This window comes from Phaenicophaeus curvirostris, unplaced genomic scaffold (assembly GCF_032191515.1).
Source record: "Phaenicophaeus curvirostris isolate KB17595 unplaced genomic scaffold, BPBGC_Pcur_1.0 scaffold_371, whole genome shotgun sequence".
Classification (NCBI taxonomy): Eukaryota; Metazoa; Chordata; class Aves; order Cuculiformes; family Cuculidae; genus Phaenicophaeus; species Phaenicophaeus curvirostris.
In genome coordinates this window covers 60,276-73,594 of record NW_027206968.1, presented here as the reverse complement: position 1 = coordinate 73,594, position 13,319 = coordinate 60,276, and the positions used below count along the sequence as shown (strand labels likewise).

The window sequence follows — 13,319 nt, the reverse complement described above, 5'->3', positions numbered from 1 at the left end:
GGGGGGGGGGGGGTTCACACATTTTGGGGGGGGGTCTCACCGTGTGGCTGGGCGGGGGGGGGCTGTGGTGCGGCAGCAGCAAATCGGGGGGGGGCTCAGCCAGGGGCTGCCTGGGGGGGCACGGGGGGGGTCAAGGTCAAGGGGGGAGATAATTCTGGGGGGTTCACGGGGGGTTGGGGGGGGCATTTTGGGTCTCTGTGGGGGGGCATTTGGGGTTCCTGGGTGGGGGGTAGGAGGCATTTTGTGTCCCTTGGGGGGGGTTCGGGAGGTCTGGGGGACTTTGGGGTCCCTGGGGTGGGGGCTTTGGGGTCCCTAGGGCGATATCGGGGACCCCTGAGGGGGTTTGGGGTCCCTGGGGGGTTTGGGGGTCACTCATGAGGGGGCTTTGGGGTCCCTGAGGGGTGTTTGGGGGTCCCTGGGGGGCTTGGGGGGCACTCGAGAGGGGGCTTTGGGGTCCCTGGGGGATGTTTGGGGATCCCTGGGGGGGGGATTTGGGGTCCCTGGGGGGGGATTTGGGGGGTTTTGGGGTCCCTGGGGGGAGGTTGGGGTTACTCACGGGTGGGGTGCGTGGCCGTCTGGGTTTTTGGGGTCCCCCCCTTCGTCGAGCACCAGCGCTTGCAGCAGCTGCCGGGTTTCGGGGCGCAGCCCCCCCTCTTCATGGCCCCCCCCGGGCCCTCCCCCCTCCTCCTCCTCCTCCTCGTCGCCCCCCGAGTCGCTGCTGTCGCCCCCGATGTCCCTGGTTTCGGGGTCCCCCCCTGCGCCCCCCCCCTCCCGCAGCGCCCGGGCGTACAGCTCCGAGAAACTCCTGCGGGACAGGGGGGTCACGGCAGCCTGGACCCCCCCAGATCCCCCAGAGACCCACCCCAGTGCCCCCCAGACCCCCCATTCCTACCCAGTGCCCCCCAGTGCTCCCTAGAGAGCCCCCAGTGCCCCCCAGAGACGCCTAGACCTCCCCAGAGGCCCCCAGACCCCCCAGTGTCCCCCATTCCTCCCCAGAGACCCCCCCCAGACCCCCCCAGTGCCCTCCATTCCTCCTCAGAGCCCCCCCAGTCCTCCCCAGAGACCCCTCCAGTGCCCCCCAGAGACCCCTAGACCTTCCCAGAGATCCCCAGACCCCCCCAGTGTCCCCCATTCCTCCTCAGAGACCCCCGCAGTGTCCCCCATTCCTCCCCAGAGACCCCCCAGAGCCCTCCATTCCTCCCCAGAGACCCCCCCAGGACCCCCCCAGACCCCTCCCAGTGCCCCCCAGACGCCCCATTCCTACCCAGTGCCCCCCAGTGCCCCCCAGAGACCCCTAGACCTCCCCAGAGATCCCCAGACCCCCCCAGTGTCCCCCATTCCTCCCAGAGACCCCCCCAGACCCCCCATTCCTCCTCAGAGACCCCCCATTCCTCCCCAGAGATCCCTCCAGTGCCCTCTGGAGACCCCCAGACCCCCCCAGTGCCCCCCATTCCTCCTCAGAGACCCCTGAAGACCCCCCCAGTGCCCCCCATTCCTCCTCAGAGACCCCTGAAGACCCCCCCTCCTACCCAGAGACCCTTCCAGCGCCCCCACTCTCCCCCTCGCCCCCCATACCTCCTGGGGCGCCCGTCGCGGTCGGGGGCAGCAGGGTGAGGGGCAGTTTTGGGGTGCGCAGCAGGGCCCGCAGGCGCCGGGGGCTCAGGGAGGGCAGCGGGTGGTGGGCGACGCGCAGCAGGCGGCAGCCGGGACGCAGCCCGGCCACCTCGGCGAAGGAGAAGCGGGTGACGGCCGTGACCACCCCCCCGGGGGTCACCCGGAACCCCAGGGCCCCCCCGGCCCCCCGCGGCAGCGCCAGCTCCCGCGCCTCGCACCCCCGCGTCACCGCCTGCGGGGAGGGAGACGAAGGGTTAATGGGGCCCTGCGACCCCATGGAACCCCACAGAATCCCATTGCACCCCACAGCACCCCATAGAACCCCACTGAGCCCCACAGAATCCCAGGGAACCCCAGGGAACCCCACTGTGCCCCAGGGAACCTCATCGTGCCCCACTGAGCCCTATTGACCCCATAGAACCCCACAGAACTCCACTGCACCCCACTGCACCCCATAGAGCCCCAGGGAGCCCCATAGAACCCCAGGGAACCCCACTGTGCCCACGGAACCCCATAAAACCTCATCGTGCCCCACAGAGCCCCATTGACCCCACAGAACCCCATAGAACCCCAGGGAACCCCATTGAGCCCCACAGAACCCCAGGGAACCCCACTGTGCCCCAGGGAACCTCATCGTGCCCCACTGAGCCCTATTGACCCCATAGAACCCCACTGCACCCCACTGCACCCCATAGAGCCCCATTGAGCCCCACAGAACCCCAGGGAACCCCACTGTGCCCCATAGAGCCCCAGGGAACCCCACAGAACCCCAGAGAACCCCACTGTGCCCCACGGAACCCCATAAAACCCCACAGAACCTTATTGTGCCCCACTGAGCCACATTGACCCCACAGAACCCCACTGCACCCCATAGAACCCCAGGAAGCCCCATAGAGCCCCAGGGAACCCCACAGAACCCCAGAGAACCCCACTGTGCCCCACGGAACCCCGTAAAACCCCACAGAACCTCATCGTGCCCCACTGAGCCCTATTGACCCCATAGAACCCCACTGCACCCCATAGAACCCCATAGTGCCCCATGGAACCCCACTGCACCCCATAGAACCCCATGGAGCCCCATAGAACCCCGTAGAACCCCACTGTGCCCCATAGAGCCCCACGGAACTCCATTGAGCTCAATGGAACCCCACTGAGCCCCACTGCACCCCACTTCCCCCCCATCGCCCCCCATGTCCCCCCCGCCCCCCTCACCTGCAGCCGGGCCACCACCTGCGCGGCGCGGCCGTGGGGCAGCCGGAGCGCCAGCCCTTCTCCTGCCCCGTAGAAGATCTCGAGGCGCCCCTCGGCGAACGCCCAGCCCAGCACGTCCCGGCAGGCGCAGCTGAAGAGCACCCCGACTTTGGGGCCACCAGCACCAGCCTCTCGGCCGCCACCCCCAGCCAGCACCCCGCTTCCCTCCCTCCCCAGCGCGCCCGCGCCCCCCACACCAGCGCCCCGGCCACGTTGGCCGTGGTGGTCATGGCGGCGTCCTGCCCCCCGGCCCTCCGGCGGCCCCCCAGGGCCGGCAGCCCGCGGTGCGGGGCGCAGAGCGGGGGCCCCGAGGCGTGGTGCCGCGCCAGCTCCAGCAGGTACTGGTGGCGCGTGCGGGCCACCATGGCGGCCAGGCGGCCCGCGCAGGCCACCGCGTTCTCCCCGTTGATGGCCTTGGCCACCAGGAAGTCGCGCAGCCCCGCGCCCCCCGAGAAGCGCTGCCCCGGCCGCAGCGGCGGCCCGAAACGGGGGGTGTCCTCCGGCCGCACCACCGCCACGCTGCGGGGGGAGAGACGCGTGAGGGGGGACCCCCAAAGGGGAGCCTGAAGGGACCCCGAATGGGACCCCTAAGGGGACCCAAAGGGAACCCAAAATGGAACCCAAAGGGAACCCAAAATAGAATCCAAAAGGGATGAGGGAGACCCCAAAATGGGAGCCTAAAGGGAACCCAAAGGGAACCCGAAACGGGAGCCAAAGGGGAATCCAAAGGGAACCCAAAAGGGACCCCAAAATGGAGCCTAAAGGGAACCCAAAGGGATCACAAAAAGGGAGCCTAAAGGGATCCCAAATGGGACCCCTAAGGGGAACCCAAAAGGGGAGCCTAAAGGGGACCCAAAGGGAACCCAAAATGGAGCCTAAAGGGAACCCAAAATGGAACCCAAAATGGAGCCTAAGGGGAACCCAAAGGGAACACAAAATGGGAGCCTAAAGGGAGCCCAAAGGGAACCCGAAATGGAACCCAAAGGGAACCCAAAATAGAATCCAAAAGGGATGAGGGAGACCCCAAAATGGGAGCCTAAAGGGAACCCAAAATGAGAGCCTAAAAGGAACCCAAAATGGGAGCCTAAAGGGAACCCAAAGGGAACCCGAAATGGGAGCCAAAGGGGAATCCAAAGGGAACCCAAAAGGGACCCCAAAATGGAGCCTAAAGGGAACCCAAAGGGATCACAAAAAGGGAGCCTAAAGGGATCCCAAATGGGACCCCTAAGGGGAACCCAAAATGGAGCCTAAAGGGAACCCAAAGGGATCACAAAAAGGGAGCCTAAAGGGATCCCAAATGGGACCCCTAAGGGGAACCCAAAATGGAGCCTAAAGGGAACCCAAAATGGAACCCAAAATGGAGCCTAAGGGGAACCCAAAGGGAACACAAAATGGGAGCCTAAAGGGACCCCAAAGGGAGCCTGAAGGGAGCCCAAAGGGAACCCGAAATGGAACCCAAAGGGAACCCAAAGGGAACCCAAAAGGGGAGCCTAAAGGGAACCCAAAATGGGACCCTAAAGGGAACCCAAAGGGAACACAAAATGGAGCCTAAAGGGAACCCAAAGGGAACCCAGAGGGAACACAAAATGGAACCCAAAGGGAACCCAAAAGGGGAGCCAAAGGGAACCCAAAATGGGAGCCTAAAGGGATGAGGGAGACCCCAAAATGGGAGCCTGAAGGGAACCCAAAGGGAACCCAAAGGGAACCCAAAAGGGGAGCCTAAAGGGAACCCAAAGAGAACCCAAAGGGAACCCAAAATGGAACCCAAAATGGAGCCTAAAGGGAACCCAAAGGGAACACGAAATGGAACCCAAAATGGGAGCCTAAAGGGATGAGGGAGACCCCAGAACGGGAGCCTAAAGGGAACCCAAAATGGACACCAAAAGGGATGGGGGGGATCTCAAAAGGGACCCCAAAAGGGACCCCAAAAGGGACCCCAAAAGGGATCCCAAAAGGGATGGGGAGACTCTAAAACAAACCCCAAAATGGACTCCCAAAAGGACAGGGGAGACCCCAAAAGGGACCCCAAAAAGGATGGGGAGACGCCAAGGGATGGAGGAGACCCCAAAAGGGATGGAGGAGACCCAAAAGGAGACCCCAAAAGGAATGGGGGAGACCCTGTAAATGAGACGAGGGGATCCCAAGGGGTGGGGAGACCCAGAAAGGAACCTCAAAAGGGATAGGGGGGACCCCGAAAGGGATGGGGTGACCCTAAAAGGGATGCGAGGACCCCAAGGGATGGGGGAGACCCCAAAAGAGACCCCAACAGGGATGGGGTGACCCTAAAAGGGATGCGAAGACCCCAAGGGAGGGGGGGGCCACACCAGGGAACGCGACCGCAGCCCCCAGGAGCTTTGGGGACCCCCGGGGTTTTGGGGACCCCCCCACCTGTACTCGGTGCGGGAGGAGCAGGGCTCGTGCGCTCGCACGACGATGAAGACGTGCTGGAAGTGCGAGCGCAGCGCGCGGGGGGAGAAGGGCTTCGCCCCCGGCTCCTGGAACACGATGGTCACGATGTCGTTCCCGATGTGGCGCTTACGCAGCAGCTGGGGGGGGCAGCAAGAAAAAAGGGGGGGGTCAGCACCCCAAAACCGAACACAGGGACCCCCCGAAATCCTCAGGGCTCCTTAAACCTCCCCTGAACTCCCCTCAGGCCTCCAACCCCCCCACAGAGCCCCCCAGGACCCCCCTCAGACACCTGGGATGTGCCCCCCAAATCCATCAGACCCCCCCACATACACATATCTGGGACCCCCAAAAGTCTGGGACCCCTCAGGACACCCCAAAAACCCTCTCAGATCCCCCCAAAACCCTTTCAGATTCCCACAAAACCCTCAGGGCTCCTCAGAACTCCCCTGGATCCCCCTCAGGCCTCCAAACCCCCATAAAGCCCCCCCAGAACCCCCCCTCAGACCCCTGGAACCCCCCCAAATCCATGAGACACCCCCCAGATATCTGGGACCCCCAAAAGTCTGGAACCCCTTAGGACCCCCCAGACCCCACCTCCAACCCCTTAGGGCCCCTCAGACACCCCCAAATCCCTGTAAAAGCCCCTCTGCAAAGCCCTGGGACCCCCAGAATCCCCCTTCTCAAACCCATGAGACCCCCCCAAACCCCTCAGAGACCCCCAACCCCCCCCCCCAAACCCATGAGACCCCCCCGGACCTCCCCCCAAACCCCTTAGGGCCCTTCAGACCCCCCCCAATCTCCCTAAAAGCCCCTCTGCGAAGTCCTGGGACCCCCAGCATCACCCCCAAACCCCTCAGAGACCCCCAGAATCCCCCCCAAAACCCATGAAACCCCCCCCAATCCCTCAGAGACCCCCCCAAAACCCTCAGAGGCCCCCAGAATCCCCCTCCAAACCCATGAGAACCCCCCAGACCCCCACCCCGAACCCCTTAGGGCCCTTCAGACCCCCCCAAAACCCCCTGAAATCCCCCTCCCCAAGCCCTGGGACCCCCAGACTCCCCCCCAAACGCCTCAGACCCCCCCCCAGACCCCCCCAAAACCCTTCAGAGCCCCCCAGAATTCCCCCCCCCAAACACATAAGGCCCCCCCAGATCCCTCTCAAAGCCCTTAGGGCCCTTCAGACCCCCCCAAAACCCCCTGAAATCCCCCTCCCCAAGCCCTGGGACCCCCAGACTCACCCCCAAACCCCTAAGAGCACCCCCAACCCCCCCCAAACCCTCAGAGACCCCCCAAAACCCTTCAGAGCCCCCCAGAATTCCCCCCCAAACACATGAGGCCCCCCCAGATCCCCCCCAAAGCCCTTAGGGCCCTTCAGACCCCCCCAAATCCCCCTAAAATCCCCCCCCAAGCCCTCAGGGCCCCCCCAAAGCCCTCAGGGCCCCCCGTTTGTGCCCCCCGGACCTGCTGGGGGTTGCGGGGGGTGAAGGGCAGCATGGTGCTGACGTGGAACATCACCTCGTAGCCGTGGTACGTGGTGTAGAGCGAGTGCGTCCCCGTCGAGTCGGCTGGGGGGGCGCAGCCTGCACCCCAAAACCGCCGCCGCACCGGCCCCCCCGCACCACCACAGCCCCCAGGGGCCCCCCACATCCCCTCAATATCCCCCACATCCCCCCATGACCCCAATATCCTCCATGTCCCCCAATCTCCTCAATGTCCCTCGATGGCCCCAATATCCCTCAATGACCCCCTGTGTCCCCCAAATCCCTCGATGTCCCCCACATCCCTCAATGTCCCCCAGTGTCACCGTCCCCCCAATGTCCCCCACAACTTCCAACGTCCCCCAACCTCCCAACGTCCTCCAAATCCTCCAATGCCCCCTTGTCCCCCAACGTCCCCTCAACGTCCCCCAATCTCCCAATGTCCCCCAAATCCTCCAATGCCCCCTTGTCCCCCAATGTCCCCCAAATCCTCCAATGTCCCCTTGTCCCCCAATGTCCCCTCAACATCCCACAACCTCCCAACGTCCCCCAAATCCTCCTACGTCCCCCAATCTCCTCAAGTCCTCAATGTCCCTCGATGCCCCCAACATCCCTCAGTGACCCCCGTGTCCCCCAAATCCCCCAATGTCCCCAAGTCCTCCACATCCCTCAATGTCCCCCAGTGACCCCCTGTCCCCCCAATGTCCCCCACAACTTCTAACACCCCCAATGTCCCCCAAATCCTTCAACGTCCCCTTGTCCCCCAATGTCTCCCAAATCCTCCAATGTCCCCTTGTCCCCCAATGTCCCCCAAATCCTCCAATGTCCCCTTGTCCCCCAACGTCCCCTCAACGTCCCCCAATCTCCCAACGTCCCCCAAATCCTCCTACGTCCCCCAATCTCCTCAAGTCCTCAATGTCCCTCGATGCCCCCAACATCCCTCAGTGACCCCCGTGTCCCCCAAATCCCCCAATGTCCCCCATGTCCCCCACATCCCTCAATGTCCCCCAGTGTCCCCCTGTCCCCCCAATGTCCCCCACAACTTCTAACACCCCCAATGTCCCCCAAATCCTTCAACGTCCCCTTGTCCCCCAATGTCCCCTCAATGTCCCCTAATCTCCCACCGTCCCCCAATCTCCTCAAGTCCTCAATGTCCCTCGATGCCCCCAATATCCCTCAATGCCCCCGTGTCCCCCACATCCCCCGTATCCCCCAAATCCCTCCATGTCCCCCAGTGTCCCCCAGTGTCCCCGTCCCCCAATGTCCCCCAAATCCTCCAATGTCCCCTTGTCCCCCAATGTCCCCTCAACATCCCACAACCTCCCAGCGTCCCCCAAATCCTCCTACGTCCCCCAATCTCCTCAAGTCCTCAATGTCCCTCGATGCCCCCAACATCCCTCAATGCCCCCGCGTCCCCCACATCCCCCGTGTCCCCCAAACCCCTCCGTGTCCCCCGGTGTCCCCGTGCGTGGCACTCACTGCGGGTGTCGAGCTGCGCGCGGTAGTGCTGGAAGCCGCGCAGCCGCACGCGGGTGCCCAGCAGGGCGAGGAACTGGGCGAAGGCCGGCCCGGCGCGCTCGTTGTTGTACATCTCCTCCTCGGAGCCCTGGCCCCCCCGGCAGTACAGCACCCCCACCTTGCGCTGGAAGCTCACCTGCGCACGCCACGCGCACCGGGGCTCGCACCGGGGCTCGCACGAGGATCCCCGACCCTCCTATGGGGACCCCAGACCTCGTGCAGGGCGTCGAATCTCACACCACGAGGGTCTCTGACCTTCATATGGGGACCTCAGACCTCACGTGGGGCCTTGAGCCTCACACCAGGGCTCGCACGATGGCTCGCACGAGGATCCCTGACCCTCATATGGGGACCTCAGACCTCATGCAGGGTGTTAAATCTCACACCAGGGCTCGCACGAGGGTCTCTGACCTTCACATGGGGACCTCAGACCTCACATGGGGCCTTAAGCCTCACACCAGGGCTCGCACGAGGATCCCCAACCCTCATATGGGGACATCAGACCTCGTGCAGGGCGTCAAATCTCACACCGGGGCTCGCACGAGGGTCTCTAACCCTCATATGGGGACCTCAGACCTCATGTGGGGCCTTGAACCTCACACCAGGGCTCACACGAGGATCTCTGGCCTTCAGATAGGGACCTTGGACCTTACACAGGGTGTCAAATCTCACACCAGGGCTCGCACGAGGATCCCTGACCCTCATATAGGGACCTCAGACCTCATGTGGGGTGTCAGATCTCACACCAAGGCTCACACCAGGGCTCGCACAAGGAGCACGGATCCTCATATGGGGACCTCAGACCTCATGCAGGGCATCAAATCTCACACCAGGGCTCGCACGAGGGCTCGCACGTGCACAGAGACGTCTGAGTTCACACAGAGCCTCAAACCTCGCACGAGGGCTCGCACGAGGCCTCGTCCCTCGCATGGGGCTCACACAGGGTCAGCCTCATCCTTGTGCGAGCCGCATTCTTGCGCGCGTCCACCCCCTGGTGCGAGCGCCACTCTCGTGCAAAGCCTCCCTCGTGCAAACCCTCGTGCGAGGCCTTGTGCGAGGCCTCGTGCGAGGCCCCCGCGCTCACCGCCTGCTCGTCCAGCTTGAGGAGGGTGTTGTGCACGATGGGCGAGGCGGCCGCCAGGCGCAGCCCCTGCAGCCGCAGCCCCGGGAGCACCAGCTCCAGCAGCTTCTTGGGGGGCAGCGCGTCCTCCAGCACCGACCCCCGCAGCGTCCGCAGCTGCAGCGGGGAAAGGGGCTGAGGGGGGGGGAGGCACCCCAGAACCCCGCACACCCCACCCCCCTGCACCCCCAAAATCCCCCAGACCCCCCCTGCAACCCCAGAACCCCCCTCTGCACCCCCAAAATCTTCCAGACCCCCCATCTGCACCCCCAGACCCCCCCATATCTCCCCTAGACCCCCTCCACGTCTCCCCCAGACCCCCCTTCTGCACCCCCATCTCCCCCAGACCCCCCCCTGCAACCCCAGACACCCCCACATCTCCCCCAGACATCCTCACATCACCCCCAGACCCCCCCATCTCTCCTAGACCCCCCCTTTCTGCACCCCTAGATCCCTCTCTGCACCCCCAAAATCCCGCAGACCCCCCCAGACCCCCCCAAATCACCCCTCTGCACACCCCTTGCACCCCTAGACCCCCCTCCATCACCCCCAGACCCCCGTTTCTGCACCACTAGACCCCCCTCTGCACCCCCAAAATCCCGCAGACCCCCCCAAATCACCCCTCTGCACCCCCGTTGCACCCCTAGCCCCCCCTCCATCACCCCCAGACCCCCCTGTGCACCCCCAGACCCCCTCCCCCCCCCCACCTGGCTGGTGCGCAGGATGAGCCGGTGCAGGATTTGGGGCTGGGGTCCCTCCTTCTCCTCTCTCCGCAGCGACACGGCCACGGGGCCCAGCCCGGCCGCCTCCCCCACGTAGTTCTGGTGCTCTGGGGGGGGGGGGGGCGGGGGGGTCAGGACCCCCCCAAAACCCCCTAACAACCCCCCACGCCCCCCCGAGCCACTATACCCCCCAGAACCCCCTATAGCCCCCTCATAACCCAGCCTGAGACACCCCCCCCACCCCCCAGCTCCCCTTTACCCCCCCCAAACCCCCTAATAACCCCCTCTGGGACCCCCCCCCACCCTTCAGTACCCCCATATCCCCTCATATCCCCCCATAAGCCCCTATAACCCCCCCATAGCCCCCCCAAACCCCATACAAGCCCCCCAATACTCACTATAACCCCCCCATAACCCAACTCGTCACCCCCCCACCCCGCATCCCTGTGCCCCCATATCCCCCCAACACCCCCATAATCCCCCCTGTGACCCCCCTCAAGGCCCCCAGCGCCCCCATATCGCCCCATAGTCCCCTCATAGCCCCTCTTGAGACCCCCCACGCCCCCCCATATCCCCCCATACCCCCCATAACCCCCTACAACCCCCCATAACCCCCATAACACCCCCATAACACCCCCGTAATCCACTATATCCCCCCCATAACCCACTATAACCCACTATAACACCCCCATAACCCCCCATAACCCATTAACACCCCCATAACCCCCCCATAACCCACTATAACACCCCCATAACCCCCTATAACCCCCATAACACCCCCATAACCCCCCATAACACCCATAACGCCCCATAACCCCCTATAACACCCCCATAACCCCCTATAACCCCTCGTAACACCCCCATAACCCCCCCTAACCCCCTATAACACCCCCATAACCCATTATAACACCCCCATAACCCCCCCAACCCCCTATAACACCCCCATAACCCCCTATAACACCCCCATAACCCACTATAACACCCCCATAACCCCCTATAACCCACTATAACACCCCATAACCCATTATAACACCCCCATAACCCCCCCATAACCCCCTATAACACCCCCATAACCCCCTATAACGCCCCCATAACCTCCCATAACCCATTATAACACCCCCATAACCCCCTATAACGCCCCCATAACCTCCCATAACCCATTATAACACCCCCATAACCCCCCATAACCCATTATAACACCCTATAACACCCCCATAACCCCCTATAACACCCCCATAACCCCCTATAACCCCCTATAACACCCCCATAACCCCCCCATAACCCCCTATAACACCCCCATTACCCTCCATAACCCCCTATAACCCCCTAATACCCCCCCCCGTGCCCCCCACCTTTCCCATAGAAGAACTTGCGGTAGTAGTGGGCGCCGTTGTCGCTGAACTCGATGGGGTGGGGGGGTCTCCCCCCAACCGGGGGCTCCTCCAGCACCGCCACGGCCGCGTTGGGGAGGTGCCCGGGTCCTGGGGGGCCCTGTCTGGAGCCCCCCCCCCACCCCAATCCCTCTTCCACCTCCCCCCCCGTCTCGCAGCAGAAGCGGGGGCAGCTCAGCACCAGCGCCTCGGGGTCTGGGGGGTCGGGGGCGTCTTGGGGGGGCAGCACCCCCCCTTCTAAGGTCTCGGGGGGCTCCAGGTGAGCGGCCGAAGCCCCCGAAGTGGAGCCGGGGGGGGCCGGGGGGGCTTCGTTGGGGTCGAAGAGGATGCTCTGAACGTCGTAATGGGCCAAGTGGGGGCTCCAGGGGGGGCTCAGAAAGAAATCGGGGTCTTCATCCCCCCCTTCTTCTTCCTCCTGGCTCCCCCCCAGCCCCAGCAGCAAAAAGGGGTCGCGGAATCGGGGCGGGGGGACCCCCAAAGCTCCCTCGCTGCTGCTTTTGCCCCTGGGCGAGGGGGGGGGGGCGAGGGGGGGACGCCCAGGACACCCCCCGCAACGCCGGCTGCGGGAGAATTGGGGGGACGCGACGGGGGGCCCCGCATCTTGCGGAGGAAGAGGTCGTCGGACTGCATGGCCCCCCCAGCCAGGACCCCCCAAAACCCTCTGGGAAGCCCCTGGACCCCGCCACCAAATCCTCAGGGACCCCCAAAACCCTTAGGGACCCCCAAACCCCTCAGAGACCCCGCTGGAACCCCCCAAAAAAACCCTCAGGGAAGCCTCAAAACCCTCAGGGATCCCCCTGGACCTACTCCAAAACCTTCAGGGACCCCCAAAAACCTCAGGGATCCCCCTGGGCCCACCCCCGAACCCTAAGGGACCCCTCTGGACCCCCCCAAAACCCTCAGGGACCCCCCCGAGAACTCCTACGATACCCCCGAGATCCCCAGGACTCTCCCGAGCCCCCCATATGACGCGCCCCCCCCAGTTTAACAGGGACCCCAACCCCTTCAATTTATGAATGGGAGCGTGGGAACGGCCCCGCGCCCTGATTGGCTGCCGGGAACGGAGGCCCCGCCCCTTTTTCCCACGCTCCCCCCAGCCCGGTCGGGTCAATGGAGAGGACACAGCCGGGGGGGGGGGGCTCCGTTAGCGGCACCTGAGGGGGGGGGACAGGGGGTCAGTAGGGGGGGGTCAGGGACGGGAGGGTCTCCCCTCAACCCCTCCAGTCCCCCATCGCCCCCCATTAACCCTCAGCCCCATAAAGCCCCCCCTAAATAGGACCGGGGGGGGCCGCTGAGAGGGGTTATGGGGCTGGGGGCTTTGGGGGTTCTGGGGGGGTTATGGGGCTGGAGGTTATGGGGTTGGGGGCTTTGGGGGGGTCTGGGGGGGTTATGGGGCTGGGGGCTTTGGGGGTGTCTGGGGAAGGTTATGGGGCTGAGGGCTCTGGAGGTTATGGGGCTGGGGGTGTTCGGGGGGGCTCTGTGGGGGGTTATGGGGCTGGGGGCTTATGAGACAGTTATGGGGCTGAGGGTTTTTGGGGGGCTGGGGGCTCTAGGGGTTCGGGGTGGAGGTTATGGGTCTGGGGGCTTTGCAGTGTCTGTGCTGGGTTATGGGGCTGGGGGGGCTGGAGGTTATGGGGCAGGGGGGTTCTGGGGGTCTCGGGGGGGCTCTAAGGGGGTTCTGGGGGTCTCGGGGGGCTCTAAGGGGGTTCTGGGGGTCTCCAGGGGGCTCTAAGGGGGTTCTGGGGGTCTCGGGGGGCTCTAAGGGGGTTCTGGGTGTCTCGGGGGGGCTCTAAGGGAGTTCTGGGGGTCTCGGGGG

At 64.4% G+C, this 13,319-nt stretch overlaps 1 protein-coding gene across 1 annotated transcript; it reads right to left on the bottom strand.

The window, feature by feature from the left end:
- Nucleotides 1-29: 29 nt before the first annotated feature.
- On the bottom strand, nt 30-12,468 carry LOC138735006 (signal-induced proliferation-associated protein 1-like). Its single transcript, XM_069882857.1, is given in 12 exon segments — nt 30-110; nt 557-805; nt 1,576-1,846; nt 2,827-2,966; nt 2,969-3,384; nt 5,254-5,411; nt 6,736-6,839; nt 8,232-8,406; nt 9,355-9,507; nt 10,098-10,219; nt 11,465-12,214; nt 12,429-12,468. Coding segments are annotated over 12 exon segments (2,652 nt in total). The 3' UTR covers nt 30-36.
- Between the last annotated feature and the right edge of the window lie 851 nt (nt 12,469-13,319).